The sequence below is a fragment of the Coregonus clupeaformis genome, chromosome 10 (genome assembly GCF_020615455.1).
Source record: "Coregonus clupeaformis isolate EN_2021a chromosome 10, ASM2061545v1, whole genome shotgun sequence".
Classification (NCBI taxonomy): Eukaryota; Metazoa; Chordata; class Actinopteri; order Salmoniformes; family Salmonidae; genus Coregonus; species Coregonus clupeaformis.
Window position 1 is genome coordinate 11,956,518 of NC_059201.1, and position 22,209 is coordinate 11,978,726.

Genomic DNA, 22,209 nt, shown 5'->3' on the forward strand with positions numbered 1-22,209 from the left:
TCAGTGGTGGAAAAAGTACCTAATTGTCATACTTGAGTAAAAGTAAAGATACCTTAATATAAAATGACTCAAGTAAAAGTAAAAGTCACCCAGTAAAATACTACTTGAGTAAAAGCCTAAAAGTATTTGGTTTTAAATATACTTAAGTATCAAAAGTAAAAGTATAAATCATTTCAAATGTCTTATATTAAGCAAACGAGACAGCACCATTATATAAACACTACCGTTCAAAAGTTTGGGGTCACTTAGAAATGTCGTTGTTTTCGAAAGAAAAGCACATTTTTTGTCCATTAAAATAGCATCAAATTGATCAGAAATACAGTGTAGACATTGTTAATGTTGTAAATGGCTATTGTAGCTGGAAACGGCTGATTTTTTATGGAATATCTACATAGGCGTACAGAGGCCCATTATCAGCAACCATCAGTCCTGTGTTCCAATGTTTGCTAATCCAAGTTTATCATTTTAAAAGGCTAATTGATCATTAGAAAACATTTTTGCAATTATGTTAGCACAGCTGAAAACTGTTGTGCTGATTAAAGAAGCAATAAAACGGGACTTCTTGAGACTAGTTGAGTATCTGGAGCATCAGCAATTGTGGGTTCGATTACAGCCTCAAAATGGCCAGAAACAAAGAACATTCTTCTGAAACTCGTCAGTCTATTCTTGTTCTGAGAAATGAAGGCTATTCCATGCGAGAAATTGCCAAGAAACTGAAGATCTCGTACAACACTGTGTACTACTCCCTTCACAGAACAGCGCAAACTGGCTCTAACCAGAATAGAAAGAGGAGTGGGAGGCCTCGGTGCACAACTGAGCAAGAGGACAAATACATTAGAGTGTCTAGTTTGAGAAACAGACGCCTCACAGGTCCTCAGCTGGCAGCTTCATTAAATAGTACCTGCAAAACACCAGTCTCAACGTCAACAGTGAAGAGGCAACTCCGGGATGCTGACCTTCTAGGCAGAGTTGCAAAGAAAAAGCCATCTCTCAGACTGCCCATCTTCATCTTTTCTTTTTATTGGCCAGTCTGAGATATGGCTTTTTCCTTTGCAACTCCGAAGGTCACCTCTTCACTGTTGACGTTGAGACTGGTGTTTTGCTGTGCTAACATAATTGCAAAAGGGTTTTCTAATGATCAATTAGCCTTTTAAAATGATAAACTTGGATTAGCAAGCACAACGTGCCATTGGAACACAGGACTGATGGTTGCTGATAGTGGGCCTCTGTACGCCTTTGTAGATATTCCATTTAAAAAATCAGCCGTTTCCAGCTACAATAGCCATTTATAACATTACTATGTCTACACTGTATTTCTGATCAATTTGATGTTATTTTAACGGACAAAATATTTGCTTTTCTTTCGAAAACAAGGACATTTCTAAGTGACCACAAACTTTTGAATGGTAGTGTATATATTTTTAATTTACGGATAGCCAGGGGGACACTTCAACACTCAGCAATCATATATATAGTATATAATATAAATATATAATATAAATAGTATTACTTAAGTAATACTTTAAAGTATTTTTACTTAAGTACTTTACACCACTGCCTACCCTGGCGGTCCACAGTGTGTCCGTGGTAGAGTGTCTGTTGGCTCTGGCGGATGGCAGCGGTGAGGGGCAGGTCTCCCTGCATCGCCCACTCCTGACTGCCGTTCACCACCGGCTCTGAGGGCATGGCCATGGACTGGCGCTTCGGCACATCCTTAGTCAGCGTGGACAGGGATTGTTTTGCCTGCCATAAATACACACACACAGGGCGGTAAGATACAGTGGTACAGACACATACAGTACATGCTTGGAGGCATGTATGCACTGATGCATCATAAACACATACACTGAGGATACAAAACATTAGGAACACCTGCTCTTTCCGTGACATAGACTGACCAGGTGAATCCAAGCGAAAGCTATGATCCCTTATTGATGTCACCTGTTAAACCCACTTCAATCAGTGCAGATGAATGGGAGGAGTCAGGTTAAAGAAGGATTTTTAAGCCTTGTGACATGGATTGTGTATGTGTGCCATTCAGAGGGTGAATGGGCAAGACAAAATATTTAAGTGCCTTTGAACGGGGTATGGTAGTAGGTGCCAGGTGCAGTGGTTTGAGTAAAGAACTGTAACGCTGCTGGGTTTTTCATGCTCAACAGTTTTCCGTGTGTATCAAGAATGGTCCACCACCCAAAGGACATCCAGCCAACTTGACACAACTGTGGGAAGCATTGGAGTCAACATCGGCCAACATCCCTGTGGAACGCTTTCGACACCTTGTAGAGTCCATGCGAATTAAGTCTGTTCTGAAGGCAAAAGGGGGCGCAACTCAATATTAGGAAGGTGTTCTTAATGTTTTGTACACTCAGTGTGTATACACACAGGAGCACTGCCACACGTGTTAAAATAGGCACATGTTCGGAATTGCAGGGTGTGTTGAAATGCGTGTGGAATTAGATGGGACAGATCATTCCATCAAGGTTAGCATCATTCTCTGGCTATGAGCACATGACAGAGACAGAGATATGGTATTCTAGCTCTGAGAAATCTTATCAGCTGCTGCTGCTGCGTGTAGTGAGGAGTTAGAGGAGCCCCACAGAGGAGGTGGGCTGGCTGGCTGTTGTTGTCTGACTGGCTGTCTACTGTTGTCTGGCAGTGGAGAGGGATTAAGGACATGGACTGAATAATGAGTATATCTGTCAGTCAGGCAAGACAACAGACTCTCTAAGGGGCTCCTTAACAATGCAAAAAATGCAGCAATTCCGATTAGGAGCAAAACCTGTGAGTGTATGTCTCACCATGGTGAGTTCAGCCTCCAGCTCTTTGATGCGGTTCTCCTTCATGTCCATGTGAGAGCGCAGGATGCAGGCCTGCTCTGTGGCCTCTTTGGTCTGCCTCCTCAGATCCCATTTCTCCCTCTCCAGCAGGTCCTTCTCCTTAGCCAGGGCCTTCACCGCATCCTCACTCTCCTACAGTACAGAACACAGATACTGTCAATCTTTTTTTATTTATTTATTTATTTCACCTTTATTTAACCAGGTAAGCCAGTTGAGAACAAGTTCTCATTTACAACTGTGACCTGGCCAAGATAAAGCAAAGCAGTGCGATAAAAACAACAACAACACAGAGTTACATATGGAATAAACAAAAACAAAATGTACAGTCAATAACCCAATAGAAAATCTATATACAGTGTGTGCAAATGTAGTAAGTTATGGAGGTAAGGCAATAAATAGGCCATAGTGCAAAATAATTACAATTTAGTATTAACACTGGAGTGATAGATTTACATTTACATTTTAGTCATTTAGCAGACGCTCTTATCCAGAGCGACTTACAGGAGCAATTAGGGTTAAGTGCCTTGCTCAAGGGCACATTTACGTCATTTAGCAGACGCTCTTATCCAGAGCGACTACAAATTGGTGCATTCACCCTATAGCCAGTGGGATAACCACTTTACAATTATACTTTTTTTTTTGGGGGGGGGGGGGTAGAAGGATTACTTTATCCTATCCCAGGTGTTCCTTAAAGAGGTGGGGTTTCAAATGTCTCCGGAAGGTGGTGAGTGACTCCGCTGTCCTGGCGTCGTGAGGGAGCTTGTTCCACCATTGGGGTGCCAGAGCAGCGAACAGCTTTGACTGGGCTGAGCGGGAACTATGCTTCCGCAGAGGAAGGGGAGCCAACAGGCCAGAGGTGGATGAATGCCCTCGCCTGGGTGTAGGGACTGATCAGAGCCTGAAGGTACGGAGGAGCCGTTCCCCTCACTGCTCCATAGGCAAGCACCATGGTCTTGTAACGGATGCGAGCTTCAACTGGAAGCCAGTGGAGTGTGCGGAGGAGGGGGGTGACGTGAGAGAACTTGGGAAGGTTGAACACCAGACGGGCTGTGGCATTCTGGATGAGTTGTAGGGGTTTAATGGCACAGGCAGGGAGCCCAGCCAACAGCGAGTTGCAGTAATCCAGACGGGAGATGACAAGTGCCTGGATTAGGACCTGTGCCGCTTCCTGTGTAAGGCAGGGTCGTACTCTCCGAATGTTGTAGAGCATGAACCTGTGCAGAAGATGATGTGCAAATAGAGATACTGGGGTGCAAATTAGCAAAATAAATAACAATGTAAATAACAATATGGGGATGAGGTAGTTGGGTGGGCTAATTACCAATGGGCTGTGTACAGGTGCAGTGATCGGTAAGCTGCTCTGACAACTGATGCTTAAAGATAGTGAGGGAGATAAGTGTATCCAGCTTCAGAGATTTTTGCAGTTCGTTCCAGTCATTTGCAGCAGAGAACTGGAAGGAATGGCGGCCAAAGGAGGTGTTGGCTTTGGGGATGACCAGTGAGATATACCTGCTGGAACACATACTACGGGTGGGTGTTGCTATGGTGACCAATGATCTAAGATAAGGCAGGGATTTGCCTAGAAGTGATTTATAGATGACCTGGAGCCAGTGGGTTTGGCGACGAATATGTAGTCAGGGCCAGCCAACGAGAACGTACAGGTCACAATGGTGGGTAGTATATGGGGCTTTGGTGACAAAACGGATGGCACTGTGATAGACTACATCCAATTTGCTGAGTAGAGTGTTGGAAGCTATTTTGTAAATGACATCGCCGAAGTCAAGGATCGGTAGGATAGTCAGTTTTACGAGGGCATGTTTAGCAGCATGAGTGAAGGAGGCTTTGTTTGCGAAATAGGAAGCCAATTCTAGATTTAACTTTGGATTGGAGATGCTTAATGTGAGTCTGGAAGGAGAGTTTACGGTCTAACCAGACACCAAAGTATTTGTAGTTGTCCACATATTCTAAGTCAGACCAGTCGAGAGTAGTGATTCTAGTCGGGCGGGCGGGTGCAAGCAGCGTTCGATTGAAGAGCATGCATTTAGTTTTACTAGCGTTTAAGAGCAGTTGTAGGCCATGGAAGGAGTGTTGTATGGCATTGAAGCTCGTTTGGAGGTTTGTTAACACAGTGTCCAATGAAGGGCCAGATGTATACAAAATGGTGAGTCTGAGAGTCACCAGCCGCAAGAGCGGCATCATTGATATACACAGAGAATAGAGTCGGCCCGAGAATTGAACCCTGTGGCACCCCCATAGAGACTGCCAGAGGTCCAGACAACAGGCCCTCCGATTTGACACATTGAACTCTATCTGAGAAGTAGTTGGTGAACCAGGCGAGGCAGTCATTTGAGAAACCAAGGCTATTTAGTCTGCCAATAAGAATGCGTTGATTGACAGAGTCAAAAGCCTTGGCCAGGTTGATGAAGACGGCTGCACAGTACTGTCTTTTATCGATCGCAGTTATTATATCATTTAGGACCTTGAGCGTGGCTGAGGTGCACCCATGACCAGCTCGGAAAACCAGATTGCATAGCGGAGAAAGTACGGTGGGATTCGAAATGGTCGGTGATCTGTTTGTTAAATAGGCTTTCAAATACTTTCGAAAGGCAGGGCAGGATGGATATAGGTCTGTAACAGTTTGGATCAAGAGTGTCACCCCCTTTGAAGAGGGGGATGACCGCGGCAGCTTTCCAATCTCTGGGGATCTCAGACGAAACGAAAGAGAGGTTGAACAGGCTAGTAATAGGGGTTGCGACAATTTCCGTGGCTAATTTTAGAAAGAAGGGGTCCAGATTGTCTAGCCCAGCTGATTTGTAGGGGTCCAGATTTAGCAACTCTTTCAGGACATCAGCTATTTGAATTTGGGTGAAGGAGAAGCGGGGGGTTGGGGGAGGGGGGGAGGTGCATGGGAAGGTTGCAGCGGAGGGTGCAGAGCTGGTGGCCGGGGTAGGGGTAGCCAGGTGGAAAGCATGGCCAGCCGTAGCAAAATGCTTATTGAAATTCTTGATTATCGTAGATTTATCGGTGGTGACAGTGTTTCCTAGCCTCAGTGCAGTGGGTAGCTGGGAGGAGGTGCACTTATTCTCCATGGACTTTACAGTGTCCCAAAACTGTTTGGAGTTAGAGCTACAGGATGCACATTTCTGTTTGAAAAAGCTAGCATTTGCTTTCCTAACTGATTGTGTATATTGGTTCCTGACTTCCCTGAAAAGTTGCATATCGCGGGGGCTGTTCGATGCTAATGCAGTACGCCACACAATGTTTTTGTGCTGGTCAAGGGCAGTCAAGTCTGGAGTGAACCAGGGGCTATATCTGTTCTTAGTTCTGAATTTTTTGAATGGGGCATGCTTATTTAAGATGGAGAGGAAAGCACTTTTGAAGAAATTCCAGGCATCCTCTACTGACGGAATGAGGTCAATATCCATCCAGGATACCCGGGCCAGGACAATTAGAAAGGCCTGCTCGCTGAAGTGTTTTAGGGAGCATTTGACAGTGATGAGGGGTGGACGTTTGACCGCGGACCCATTACGGACGCAGGCAATGAGGCAGTGATCGCTGAGATCCTGGTTGAAGACAGCGGAGGTGTATTTAGAGGGTAAATTAGTCAGGATGATATCTATGAGGGTGCCCATGTTTACGGATTTAGGGTTGTACCTGGTAGGTTCCTTGATAATTTGTTTGAGATTGAGGGCATCTAGTTTAGATTGTAGGATGGCCGGGGTGTTAAGCATATCCCAGTTTAGGTCACCAAGCAGTACGAACTCTGAGGATAGATGGGGGGCAAGCAATTCACATATGGTGTCCAGGGCACAACTGGGGGCTGAGGGGGGTCTGTAGCAAGCGGCAACAGTGAGAGACTTATTTCTGGAAAGGTGGATTTTTAGAAGTAGAAGCTCAAACTGTTTAGGCACAGACCTGTATAGTATGATAGAGCTCTGCAGGCTAACTCCGCCCCCTTTGGCAGTTCTATCTAGATGGAAAATGTTGTAGTTCGGAATGGACATTTCTGAATTTTTGGTGGCCTTCCTAAGCCAAGATTTAGACACTGCTAGAACATCAGGGTTGGCAGAGTGTGCTAACGCAGTGAATAACTCAACCTTGGGGAGGAGACTTTTGATGTTAATATGCAAGAAACCAAGGCTTTTACGGTTACAGAAGTCAACAAATGATAGCGCCTGTGGGGTAGGAGTGATACTGGGGGCTACAGGGCCTGGGTTAACCTCTACATCGCCAGAGGAACAGAGGAGGAATATAATAAGGATATGGCTAAAGGCTTCTAGTGGGTTGGGTACAGAGAAAGGGGGCAGATTTCCGGGCGTTGTAGAATAGATTCAGGGCATTATGTATAGACAAGGATATGGAAGGATATGAGTACAGTGGCGGTACACCTAAGCATTGGGTAACTATGAAAGAGATAGCATCACAGGAGGTACCGATTGAGCCGGTCTCCGCGTGTATGGGGGGTGGAACAAAGGAGCTCTCTGAGGCTGGTTGAGCTGAACTTGGGGCTCTACAGTGAAATGGTATAATAGGAACTAACCCAAACAGCAATAGGCATATTGACATGGGAGAGAGGCATAACACAATCACAGATTCGAGAGGGCTAAGACAACAACTGGTAATGGCGACGAAAGTTTGGGCTGAGGCTAAACAGATCAACAGGATGGGGTACCGTGTAAAGGAACAGTCCAGCAGGCATTAGCTGTGTAGCTGAGTGATCATAAGGTCCAGTGAACAGCACTAAGTAAGTCCGGGAGCAGATCGTAGGCTGCTAAAGCACAGGCGAGCAGGAGGCACGGCTGTTGATTGCGCATGCTAGCGGGCTGGGGCTAGCAGATTGATCTTCATGGTCGTCGCAACGGGAAGCCTGTTGAAACCACATCAGACGATTACGTCGGCAGACCAGACGTGATGGATCGGCGGGGCTCCGTGTCGACACTAGGAGGTCCCGTCCGGTTGACAGAGAGGTAGATAGCCGGGAGATGGGCCTGGCTCGAGGCTAGCTCAATGCTAACTGGTACGTCGGGAAGTGGATATTAGCTAACAACACTCCCAGCACTGCCTCAAACCAGCGTGTAGGCATATGACTACTCGATGAAGCCCCGGTGTGTTAGTTATACTATTTCAAACTATTTGGAGTGGATCTGTCTACTGTGTAGTGGATGTATTGTACATTTTGGTACTGGTCGTAATTGAGAGTAAACGTGAGTGTACCTTTTGGTGCTGGTCATAGTTGAACGTAAATGTGAGTGTACCTTTTGGTGCTGGTCATAGTTGAGCATAAATGTGAGTGTACCTTTTGGTGCTGGTCATCAGTGGTGTAAAGTACTTAAGTAAAAATACTTTAAAATACTACTTAAGTAGTTTTTTGGGGTATCTGTACTTTACTTCACTATTTATATTTTTTACAACTTTTAATTCACTACATTCCAAAAGAAAAGAATGTACTTTTTACTCCATACATTTGCCCTGACACCCAAAAGTAGTGCTTAGCAGGACAGGAAAATTCACGCACTTATCAAGAGAACATCCCTGGTCATCCCTACTGCCTCTGATCTGGTGGACTCACTAAACACATATGCTTTGTTTATAAATTATGTCTGAGTGTTGGAGTGTGCCCCTGGCTATCCGTAAATAAAAAAACAAGAAAATAGTGCCATCTGGTTTGCTTAATATAAGGAAATTGAAATTATTTATACTTATACTTTTACCTTTGATACTTAAGTATATTTTAGCAATTACATTTACTTTTGATACTTAAGTATATTTAAAACCAAATACTTTTAGACTTTTACTCAAGTAGAACTCTACTGGGTGACTTTCACTTTTACTTGAGTCATTTTCTATTAAGGTATCTTTACTTTTACTAAAGTATTACAATTGGGTACTTTTTCCACCACTGCTGGTCGTTGTTGAGCGTAAATGTGAGTATACTTTTTTGTGCTGGTCGTTGTTGAGTGCACTGTACCTTTTGGTGCTGGTCGTAGTTGCGTATGAAGTCTCGGAGCTGCTCCTCCCGGCTCTCCAGTGTGGTGTACAGCTGCTGCATCTGGTTCATCAGGTCTGCCTTCTCCACCTTCAGACGCTTACGGTCAGACTTCATAGCTGTGGGACACACACACACATGCACACACACAAATCAGGACTAAAGACTTTAACCAAAGGTTGGGTTAGAGATGCAGTTATATTGAATTGCCACAAGATGACACTGTGACTTATTGTAAAATCCTAGGAAGAGCAACATTGTTATCCCAAACAGTGGATTAAAGTACTTAGGTAAAAATACTTTAAAGTACCACTTAAGTAGTTTTTGGGGGTATTTGTATTTTACGTTACTATTAATATTTTTGACTACTTTTACTTTTACTTCACTACATTCCAAAATAAAATAATTAACTTTTTACTCCATATATTTTCCCTGACACCCAAAAGTACTCGTTACATTTTGAATGCTTAGCAGGACAGGAAAATGGTCCAATTCACACACTTATCAAGAGAACATCTCTGGTCATATTGCCTCTGATCTGGCGGACTCACTAAATGCAAATGCTTCGTTTGTAATTGATGTCTGAGTGTTGGAGTGTGCCCCTGGCTATCCATAAATAAATAAAATAAAAACATGAAAATTGTGCCGTCTGGTTTGCTTAATATAAGGAATTTTTGATACTTAAGTATATTTGAGCAACTACATTTACTTTTGATACTTAAGTATATTTTAAAACCAAATACTTTTAGACTTTTACTGAACAAGTATTTTACTGGGTGACTGACTTTTACTGGAGTAATTTTCTATTAAAGAATCTTTACTTTCACTAAAGTATGACAATTGGCTACTTTTTCCACCACTGATCCCAAAGAAGCACCACAGAGTAAATTATGTAATGATCTAAGACGGTAAGTGGCAGAGAGGCACTTAGTCATTCAAAACACCTAAACACACAGACTGATGTGGGGACTATGTTCACTATACTTCTCCCAAAGACGGCTTGGCATAATGGCATTGGCCACACAGGCAGCATGTTTAATACAGCCAACTTCCAGTGTCAAGGTTTGCTTTTCAGTATAAGAGACCATAACTCATAACCTGTATTGAGAGGTTATGAGACCATAAATAATAACCTGTATTGAGAGGATATGAGACCATAAATAATAACCTGTATTGAGAGGTTATGAGACCATAAATAATAACCTGTATTGAGAGGTTATGAGACCATAAATAATAACCTGTATTGAGAGGATATGAGACCATAAATAATAACCTGTATTGAGAGGATATGAGACCATAAATAATAACCTGTATTGAGAGGATATGAGACCATAAATAATAACCTGTATTGAGAGGATATGAGACCATAAATAATAACCGGAATTGAGTGGATAGGAAAATAGTGAAGCCTTGACAGGTAGAGTAAGATTGTGAGTCATGATAACAAAGTATTCCTGAATCTTTCTATTTAAGACAAAGTAGAAGCTGTCCTCTCCATAACCGTAACCGTCATTCATTGAGGCCTAAGCATTCCCAATGTACATGTTCCTGCCTTTAACCCTCCTCAATCAACATTCAAACCTGTTCTTCAACAGTTACACCAGAGAGCGCCACAGTAATGAGCACGCTGACTGCCACCTGTTGCTCCCTGATCGGAAGACAGAGGAGGGAAGGAGGGATAGATGGGGGAGGTTAGAGAGATGAAACAGAAGTGATAGGTTTTTTCTTCTTTAGGTGCTCACGCTGCCGGCATTCTACACACAGCCAGTCTGCCTTATCAGGGGATGAGGTAAACATTTGTTTTCAATGCCAATTTAAACAAGAAAATTTGACACTGTTAACTTTGCTCTCTTTGGGTTTAACACATAGACATTAAAACCAGTAGCTAGTGATAGCATGGAGATCATCCATGTATTCCTATGGAAAACTACCGATGCCTCATGAAGCGGGAAGTATTTGAATTTGAAGCACGCCATATTGCTGAATGGAGTTGAATTGCACCAAAGAAATCGCTAAAGATCATGGTGAAAGTGAATGTAACTAGCAAAGAATCATGGCGGATGTCGTTGTTTTCATCCTACCTGAGACAGTCAACCGGGAGCCTCCTCGTAGCATGCCGGCCCGTGATTTGACTGTGTCAGCACGTGGTCGTGCGTGATGACAAATGTAGTCAGAATGGCTCACTATTTAATTAAATATCTCGATTTGTAGCAAACTTTAAAATAATTCATAGTTGGGATTGAACTTCATCATAATAAACACATTTTACAGTCGTGGTCAAAAGTTTTGAGAATGACACAAATACTAATTTTTACAAAGTCTGCTGCCTCAGTTTTGATGTTGACAATTTGCATATACTCCAGAATGTCATGAAGAGTGATCAGATGAATTGCAATTTATTGCAAAGTCCCTCTTTGCCATGAAAATGAACTTAATCCCCAAAAAACATTTCCACTGCATTTCAGCCCTGCCACAAAATGACCAGCTGCCATCATGTCAGTGATTCTCTTGTTAACACAGGTGAGAGTGTTGACGAGGACAAGGCTGGAGATCACTCTGTCATGCTGATTGAGTTAGAATAACAGACTGGAAGCTTTAAAAGGAGGGTGGTGCTTGAAATCATTGTTCTTCCTCTGTTAACCATGGTTACCTGCAAGGAAACAAAAAGGGCTTCACAGGCAAGGATATTGCTAGCAAGATTGCACCTAAATCAACCATTTATCGGATAATCAAGAACTTCAAGGAGAGAGGTTCAATTGTTGTGAAGAAGGCATCAGGACGCCCAAGAAAGTCCAGCAAGCGCCAGGACCGTCTCCTAAACTTGATTCAGCTGCGGGATCGGGGCACCACCAGTGCAGAGCTTGCTCAGGAATGGCAGCAGGTAGGTGCGAGTGCATCTGCACGCACAGTGAGGCGAATACTTTTGGAGGATGGCCTGGTGTCAAGAAGGGCAGCAAAGAAGCCACTTCTCTCCAGGAAAAACATCAGGGACAGACTGATATTCTGCAAAAGGTACAGGGATTGGACTGCTGAGGACTAGGGTAAAGTAATTTTCTCTGATGAATCCCCTTTCCGATTGTTTAGGGCATCCGGAAAATCCCTTGTCCGGAGAAGACAAGGTGAGCGCTACCATCAGTCCTGTGTCATGCCAACAGTAAAGCATCCTGAGACTATTCATGTGTGGGGTTGCTTCTCAGCCAAGGGAGTGGGCTCACTCACAATTTTGCCTAAGAACACAGCCATGAATAAAGAATGGTACCAACACATCCTCCGAGAGCAACTTCTCCCAACCATCCAAGAACAGTTTGGTGACGACAAATGCCTTTTCCAGCATGATGGAGCACCTTGCCATAAGGCAAAAGTGATAACTAAGTGGCTCGAGGAACAAAACATCGAAGTGTTGGGTCCATGGCCAGGAAACTCCCCAGACCTTAATCCCATTGAGAACATGTGGTCGATCCTCAAGAGGCGGGTGGACAAACAAAAACCCACAAATTCTGACAAACTCCAAGCACTGATTATGCAAGAATGGGCTGCCATCAGTCAGGATGTGGCCCAGAAGTTAATTGACAGCATGCCAGGGCGGATTGCAGAGGTCTTGAAAAAGAAGGGTCAACACTGCAAATATTGACTCTTTGCCTAAACTTAATGTAATTGTCAATAAAAGCCTTTGACACTGCTTGTAATTATACTTCAGTATACCATAGTAACATCTGACAAAAATATCTCATAACACTGAAGCAGCGAACTTTGTGAAGACCAATACTTGTGTCATTCTCAAAACCTTTGACCACGACTGTAGAGCCCAAAACAGACATCTAATTTCATTTTGGCCATTCTGGTGATTCAAATTTACATAGGCTTTCAAGGGCAGACCAGGGGCCTCATTTCTTAATCACGCATAGGCACAAATCTGTGCATAAACCATGTGTGGGATCATTTCCATGCAAAGTGTGTGAATTATCATTGGGCGCATTCGAGCAGATCACTTTTTTAAAGGTGTTGACCAACGTTGGCCAGCGCCTTTCAAAGTGTGGTGCGTTATGGGTATAAAAAAATGTAGAAATTGCATTCGACTGAAAATGTCTGCAGTTGCTCTTCATCAACTGCAACTTGAAGTCAGAACCAAAGCATTGTGGGAGACAACCTTGTTCAGTTTTTTTGTAAGTGAAAGACACTACCTGCTCACTACCTACTTTTTAGCTACTTTGCAACTGCTTACCATGTTAGCTAACCCTTTCCCTAACCCTAACCCTTTTAGCTAACCCTCCCCCTAACTCTAACCCCTTTAGCTAACCCTTCCCATCACCCTAACCTTAACCCTGACCCCTAACCTTAAACCCTAACGTTAGCCACCTAGCTAGAATTCGTAGCATATCATACGTTTTTGAGAATTCGTAACATAAAGTATGTTTTGCAAATTCGTAACATATTGTACGTGTTGCAAATTCGTAACATATCATACGAATTGTAATTCGTAACATATCATACGAAATGGATGATGGACATCCACAAATTAATAAATACCATACGAAACGTAACATATCATACTAAATGGAGCGTCTCGGATTTACATACAGAAGGAACAAAAGGAACACCTCTGGACAAAAGGAACACCTATGTGAGAATGCTGTTCATTGACTACAGCTCAGTGTTCAACACCATAGTGCCCTCAAAGCTCATCACTAAGTTAAGGACCCTGGGACTAAACACCTCCCTCTGCAACTAGATCCTTGGACTTCCTGACGGGCCGCCCCAGGTGGTAAGGGTAGCCAACAACACATACGCTGATCCTCAACACGGGGGCCCCTCAGGGGTGAGTGCTTAGTCCCCTCCTGTACTCCCTGTTCACCCACGACTGCGTGGCCAAGCACGACTCCAACACCATCATTAAGTTTACTGACGACACAACGGTGGTAGGCCTGATCACCGACAATGATGAGACAGCCTATAGGGAGGTCAGAGACTTGGCAGTGTGGTGCCAGGACAACAACCTCTACCTCAACATGAGCAAGACAAAGGAGATGATCATGGACTACAGGAAAAGGAGGGCCGAACACGCACCCATTCACATCGACGGGGCTGTAGTGGAGCGGGTCAAGAGTTTGAAGTTCCTCAGTGTCCACATCACCAACAAACTATCATGGTCCAAACACACCAAGAAAGTTGTGAAAAGGGCACGACAACGCCTTTTCCCCCTCAGGAGACAGAAAATATTTGGCATGTGTCCCCAGATCCTCAAAAAGTTCTACAACTGCACCTTCGAGAGCATCCTGACCAGTTGCATCACCGCCTGGTATGGCAACTGCTCGGCATCCAACCGTAAGGCGCTACAGATGGTAGTGCGTACGGACCAGTACATCACTGGGGCCAAGCTTCCTGCCACCCAGGACCTATATACTAAGCGGTGTCAGAGGAAGGCCCAAGAAATTGTCAAAGACTCCAGTCACCCAAGTCATAGACTGTTCTCTCTGCTACCGCACAGCAATTGGTACCGGAGCGCCAAGTCTAGGTCCAATATTTGATTTGATTTGAATAATATGAAATGCTCTGAGACAAGGTTGAGTGCAGAGTGTGTGTTTTTAGAGACAGGTGGGACTCGTTCATTCTGTAGAACAGCAATGTTGGCCTATACGCCTACAGTAGGGAGCTGTTGAGGATTGATGGCTTATTGGTGAGTGTTGCCTCCTTTTTTGAAGTATATTTGCCATTGCTAAAACAACTAATTGTCTTAATGGTCTTCTCTTTGTAGCTATCCCATAGGGCGGCACACAATTGGCCCAGCGTCGTCCGGGTTTGGCCGGTGTAGGCCGTCATTGTAAATAAGAATTTGTTCTTAACTGACTTGCCTAGTTAAATAAAGGTAAAATAAAAAAATAAATATGTTTTAGCTTTTTACTGGTCAAGCCACAATTGAGCGAGACAAATAAAACCTTTTGGTTGTATTCAACCTCTGACACTAGCACCTCTATTTTAGTTGCGCAGTTGTAGGCTATTTCACGCCCCACATGCATTAAAGGGATGATTTTGACCATATGGTAAATTAGGGGCGTTTCAAAGGTTGTGCACGAACACTGAAGCTGAGAACAATGTATATTTATCAATGGTTATCTCCTACCGGTGTAGGATTGTTTGATAAATCACACTTTTTCTATGCATACAAACATTCTACATTTTGTGCGTAAGTAGTATTTTAGAAACATTAAAAATTCCTTTCATAAGTAGTATTTTAGTAAAATACTACTAATGAACGGAATTTAGAATGTTTGGATGCATAGACAAAGTGTGGTATATCAAATAATCCTACGGCCATCATATGCACACCGGTAGGAGATCACCATTGATAAATACCAATCCTTCTCAGCCTCAGACCTTGGCCATTTGCATTTCAAAACGCCCCTAATTAACCACAGATGGTCAAAATCATCCCTTTAAAGCCCGTGAGGAATATACAACGCTTTACCATGAAATACAACCACACAACCAAAAAAAAGCACACAAAAAAAATTACTCTTCCGAGACTGAAAGAGGTGCTAGTGTCAAAGGTTGATTACAACCAAAATGTTTTATTTGGCTGTTCAGACCAGTAAAAAAAAAACTATTGCAACAAGAGAGGACAATTAGGACAATTCAAGTTGTTTTAGTAAAGGCAGATATTCTTCAAATGAATAGATAATACACCAATAAGCCATCAATCCTCAACAGCTCCCTCCCTCCTGTAGGTGTATAGGCCAACATTGCTGTTCTGCAGAATGAATGAGTCGTGCATTCCACCTGGCCACCACATACAGCAACATCTTTTGTGCATCACACAACCTATCAGCTGCACATTAAGTGAGTGGAAGCCTTTTCTGTTCACATTGTTGAACTCGTTTTGGGATTGTGCTTTTATGGCGATGTGGGTGTCGTCTATTGCTCCGTTCGTATTTAGGAACCCATTGATGGCAAAGAAACCTTTCTTGACTTCAACCTGTTGTGCGATTGTGTTCGGAAATTGGTTTACATCCAAAACATCTGCTCATCGAGAGCTGTGAAATGTCTATCGGCAAGCTCCCGCTGAAAAGTGCCCGTGGAAAAAACCCAAGGGTGGATAGCACTTGGATGTGCACCATAATGGCATGTGTTTGCCTTTCCAAAGTAGATCTTAAATCCTTGCAAAAAATCCTATAAAATTGGTTTTGGAAACTATCTGATGAGCCAATCTGTACTTTCTGCAAAAAAGTCTCACCTGTCTCAAAACATGTGCTCTCTGCTAAATGCAGCTTGTGCCAAATCTTCCAACAGAGCAAGAGTAGACATCTCTCATTTAATTTCCCATTATCTCAGTCTTTTATAGTATTTCAACAAGGGTTTAACTTTCCCAAGTGACTCTAATTTAACAAATTACTGTACTTTATATGGATTATTATCGTAACAAATGCACTAATGTGGTCAAATTATATGATATAGTCTGTCAAGATATGTTGCATGAATTCACAATGTAAATACAAAGAAATCGAAAAAAAAATATTACTCTCACAATTTCACACATTTTCAACATATATTCTCCCCATTCACTAGGCTATGCTTGACAAGCAGTGCCCTTATTCCACCACTTGGCACTGTGCGTAGGCATGGTCATGGCTGTGCATACATTTACGCACACTCTCAACCAAACATTCATATTGATAAATCTCACACTTTGCATTGAAATTATCCAACGCATGGTTTACGCACAGATTTGTGCCTACACATCATCGGTAAATGAGGCCCCAGGGCTTTTGACACTGCTAGGTTGCTATGTAGTTGCCGATCAGCAGAGCTCATGACTTCATGCTCCAGAGCATTTTCTCCTGTCAAATATTTATTTGGGGTAGGAGTAATAGGGGTTGGTTTCACAAGAGAAACCACACTTGGCCACAGCTATGATGACAAGCTGTCTCCTCTCACCACCACATACTATACATAACATTACACTACAAGCCAAAAATATATATATCTTCAAACAAGGCCTGTGTGCTACCATTTATGGAATTCAACCTTAAAGGAACTGAGCCTAGACTAGAGCCAAGTAGACTAATGAACAGATCTCATTACTGACACTGTGGAAGGACGGATCAGGCAGAAAGTATTGACTTATACAGAGGGGAGAACAAGTATTTGATACACTGCCGATTTTGCAGGTTTTCCTACTTACAAAGCATGTAGAGGTCTGTAATTTTTATCATAGGTACACTTCAACTGTGAGAGACGGAATCTAAAACAAAAATCCAGAAAATCACATTGTATGATTTTTAAATAATTAATTAGCATTTTATTGCATGACATAAGTATTTGATCACCTACCAACCAGTAAGAATTCCGGCTCTCACAGAGCTGTTAGTTTTTCTTTAAGAAGCCCTCCTGTTCTCCACTCATAACTTGTATTAACTGCACCTGTTTGAACTCATTACCTGTATAAAATACACCTGTCCACACACTCAATCAAACAGACTCCAACCTCTCCACAATGGCCAAGACTAGAAAGCTGTGTAAGGACATCAGGGATAAAATTGTAGACCTGCATAAGGCTGGGATGGGCTACAGGACAATAGGCAAGCAGCTTGGTGAGAAGGCAACAACTGTTGGCGCAATTATTAGAAAATGGAAGAAGTTCAAGATGACGGTCAATCACCCTCGGTCTGGGGCTCCATGCAAGATCTCACCTCGTGGGGCATCAATGATCATGAGGAAGGTGAGGGATCAGCCCAGAACTACACAGCAGGACCTGGTCAATGGCCTGAGAGCTGGGACCACAGTCTCAAAGAAAACCATTAGTAACACACTATGCCGTCATGGATTAAAATCCTGCAGCGCACGCAAGGTACCCCTGCTCAAGCCAGCGCATGTCCAGGCCCATCTGAAGTTTGCCAATGACCATCTGGATGATCCAAAGGAGGAAAGGGAGAAGGTCATGTGGTCTGATGAGACAAAAATAGAGATTTTGGTCTAAACTCCACTCGCCGTGTTTGGAGGAAGAAGAAGGATGAGTACAACCCCAAGAACACCATCCCAACCGTGAAGCATGGAGGTGGAAACATCATTCTTTGGGGATGCTTTTCTGCAAAGGGGACAGGACGACTGCACCATATTGAGGGGAGGATGGATGGGGCCATGTATTGCGAGATCTTGGCCAACAACATCCTTCCCTCAGTAAGAGCTTTGAAGATGGGTCGTGGCTGGGTCTTCCAGCATGACAACGACCCGAAACACACAGCCAGGGCAACTAAGGAGTGGCTCCGTAAGAAGCATCTCAAGGTCCTGGAGTGGTCTAGCCAGTCTCCAGATCTGAACCCAATAGAAAATCTTTGGAGGGAGCTGAAAGTCCGTATTGCCCAGCGACAGCCCCGAAACCTGAAGGATCTGGAGAAGTTCTGTATGGAGGAGTGGGCCAAAATCCCTGCTGCAGTGTGTGCAAACCTGGTCAAGACCTACAGGAAACGTATTATCTCTGTAATTGCAAACAAAGGTTTCTGTACCAAATATTAAGTTCTGCTTTTCTGATGTATCAAATACTTATGTCATGCAATAAAATGCAAATTAATTACTTAAAAATCATACAATGTGATTTTCTGGATTTTTGTTTTAGATTCCGTCTCTCACAGTTGAAGTGTACCTATGATAAAAATTACAGACCTCTACATGCTTTGTAAGTAGGAAAACCTGCAAAATCGGCAGTGTATCAAATACTTGTTCTCCCCACTGTATATGTCTACCTCACACACACCATGACTAATAGTAGATATGGAGATGACAGATCAGAATTCTATACCACACAGAGTTAGTACATAGATAAACATCAGTGGCGGTCGGTGCAGTTTAAGATGAGGGAGGATGATCATTTTTTTTATGAATATGGCCTTATTTCTATTACAGCATATTGGATGACTGTCATTGATATTCTATTCACCCAGCTCAATGTAACATCGATAGGTTTAGGCTACTACATGATACTCACATTTTCCCTGTACCCATTATGAGGTTTCTACAACCTAGCCTATGAATGAAAGTTTACAACCAGTGGTGGAAAAAGTACCCAATTGCCATACTTGAGTAAAAGTAAAGATACCTTTAATAGAAAATGACTCTTAATAGAAAATGACTCAAGTAAAAGTGAAAGTCACCCAGTAAAATCCTACTTGAGTAAAAATCTAAAAGTATTTGGTTTTGAATATACTTAAATAGCAAAAGTAAATGTAATTGCTAAAATATACTTAAGTATCTAAACTAAAAGTATAAATCATTTCAAATTCCTTATATTAAGCAAACCAGACGGCACCATTGTCTTGTTTTAAAAAAAATACGGATAGCCAGGGGCACACTCCAACACTAAGACATAATTTACAAATGAAGCATGTGTTTAGTGAGTCCGCCAGATCAGAGGCAGTAGGAATGACCAGGGATGTTCTCTTGATAAGTGTGTGGATTAGACAATTTCCCTGACCTGCTAAGCATTCAAATGTAATGAGTACTTTTGGGTGTCAGGGAAATGTATGGAGTAAAAAGTACATAATATTCTTTAGGAATGTAGTGAAGTAAAAGTTGTCAAAAATATAAATAGTAAAGTAAAGTACAGATACCCCAAAAAACTACATAAGTAGTACTTTTAAGTATTTTTACTGAAGTACTTTACACCACTGTTTACAACGTAGGTGCACAGGTTGAGAGAATTTTGGGTAATCAAGGTGACAGACAGTGACACAGTCAATACCGCCTTGCAGTGTTGCCAATTTAGCGACTTTGTCGCTATATTTAGCGAGTTTTCAGACCCCTCTAGCGATACATTTTCAAAAAAGCGACTAGCGACAAATCTAGCGACACATCTAGTGACTTTTTCTGGTGTTATTGTAGACTTTTGGAGACTCTGACGTGAAAGCACATATCGTTCTTACTCTTCTCAACGAGCAGCGGGTGCTGCCGCCACCCCCGTGGGCCCCACCCCCATCCCAAAGCACTCACAGGTGGCCCAGTCCTCGCGCAGCAGTCCCTCCCAGCTGCAGTCAGAGCAGGAGATGTTCACCCCTCCGCGTCCAGACTGCAAATGAATCGCGCATGCGGGAAGCCGCCGCTGGCTGATCCTGCCCTGGCTTACATTCAGGGCGGGATGTAAATATAGGGTGTTTTTACTCACTTTTTGTCTCTCCCACGACATTATTCCTCTCTCCTACAGCATCCATCACAATTACATGCACATGGACAATTATGCAAATTAGGTGATGACGTCATTTAGCGACTTCTAGCGACTTTTAGGACAGCCAATAGCTACTTTCCTTACTGATGAGTTGGCAACGCTGCCTTGCACACTCTTGCCTGCATCTAGCTGATCTAGGGTGTAATCATTAGTCTAACAGTTGCAAACAAGAGTTTCTATTGGACAAATTCAGGTATGTTAATCCCCATTTTGTTCCATTTGCTTCCGTTTAAGAGACGTTTTTCAACAGAATCGGCACAATGAATACATCCCTGATCAGCAATGGTGCACGACTCCAGGATTTTTGGAGTCGACTCCACACAACTACTGATCACACGGAGCATACAAACAGCTCATTGTATATATAATTCATTCTCGCATCTATCTACGCGCTCGCCTCCTCTCACCTTTTCCCTTCGCTTGTGGACTTCAGTGCACAACACATCAGCTGTCTGTGACCAGGTGAAAAAAACGTTCAAGCCAAACATTCATATCATGCGCGCTAACCGCTACACACAGCCTACATCGTTGTCACGTCATAGTCAACATAGCTACTATAACTAATGTGTTAGTAAACACGCTACAATCATGCAGTACAGAATACTGTAAGCAGTAAGCTAGCACTCTCTCTCTCTCTAGCTTCTTCTTAATTTTGGAAGAAATTAATTTGTTCAACTGTTGTCTTTCTCTCTCTTTGAGTCAACCACTCACCACATGTTATGCACTGCAGTGCTAGCTAGCTGTAGCTTATGCTTTCAGTACTAGATTCAATCTCTGATCCTTTGATTGGGTGGACAACATGTCAGTTCATGCTGCAAGAGCTCTGATAGGTTGGAGGATGTCCTCCAGAAGTTGTCATAATTACTGTGTAAGTCTATGGAAGGGGGTGAGAACCATGATGAGCCTCCTCGGTTTTGTATTGAAGTCAATGTTCCCAAAGGAGGACAGAAGCTAGCTGTCCTCTGGCTACACCATGGTGATACCTTTCAGAGTGCTGCTGAGGCTACTGTAGACATTCATTGCAAAACAGTGTGTTTTAATCAATTATTTGGTGACGTGAATATATTTAGTATAGTTTTATCTAAAAAGGATAACATTTTAAATGTTTCACTATTTTTATTTTTATGAACTTTACTGAGGAGATTGGTCCTCCCCTTCCTTCTCTGAGGAGCCTCCACTGGTAAACATATGGGGCATACCAGACACATTTAGGTCAGATACAATTTTTCAAGGGATCGACTGATCGATGTGTTGAGTGATAAACTGATATCTCTAGTGAGATTAAGTGGGTTTGACTGAGCTGTGTGAGAAACATATGGGGCTTTAAATGGGTGTGGCAGGGCTCAGATAGCTGTGTAGGATATTAGGCCTGATGCCTCATTGCATCAATGCTGCATAGTCAATTCTGCAGTCAAATTTTTTTTCATTATATAATCCAAATGTTTTACTGGATATGTGTGCAACGAAAGTTAAACATTCACCTTTTGCTAATATTTCTGTCAAGTCTACGCATACAATTTGATGCATATGTTGGATAAATCGTATGCACCACACAGAACACAGAACGCACTGCAACTGCCTCTGCAACACAATGCTGCAAGGCAAACGTAGCGACCATTGGAAATTAATGTACTTCTGGTGTACCAAAACGGTCTTTGAATGTTTCTAAAATACTACTTACGCACAAAATGTTGAATGTTTGTATGCATAGAAAAAGTGTGATTTATCAAACAATCCTACACCATTTGCATACCGGTAGGAGATAACCATTGATAAATATAAATCGTTCTCAGCCTCAGTGTTCGTGCACAACCTTTGAAATGCCCCTAATTTACCATATGGTCAAAATCAGCCCTTTAATGCATGTGGGGTGTGAAATAGCCTACAACTGCGCAACTTAAATAGAGGCGCTAGTGTCAGAGGTTGAATACAACCAGTAGGACAGTAGGGTAGGACTCAGGTAGGACAGTAGGGTAGGAGTCAGGTAGGACTATCAGGGTAGGACAGTAGGGTAGGACTCAGGTAGGACAGTAGGGTAGGAGTCAGGTAGGACTAGCAGGGTAGGACAGTAGAGTAGGACTCAGGTAGGACAGTAGGGTAGGACTCAGATAGGACTAGCAGGGTAGGACTCAGGTAGCACAGTAGGGTAGGAGTCAGGTAAGACTATCAGGGTAGGA

General features: G+C 42.9%; 1 protein-coding gene across 3 annotated transcripts in view; it reads right to left on the reverse strand.

Moving 5' to 3' along the window:
- LOC121574842 (kazrin) overlaps nucleotides 1-22,209 on the reverse strand; it is a 225,492-nt gene that overhangs the window by 9,147 nt on the left and 194,136 nt on the right. For all 3 annotated transcript variants that reach the window (XM_041887468.2, XM_041887469.1, XM_041887470.2), the window contains exons 6-8: nucleotides 8,806-8,942; nucleotides 2,799-2,969; nucleotides 1,563-1,743 (exon numbers count right to left, since the gene is read on the reverse strand). In XM_041887468.2, the coding sequence (XP_041743402.1) occupies nucleotides 1,563-1,743; nucleotides 2,799-2,969; nucleotides 8,806-8,942 (489 nt within the window). The remainder of the gene's footprint in view (nucleotides 1-1,562; nucleotides 1,744-2,798; nucleotides 2,970-8,805; nucleotides 8,943-22,209) is intronic.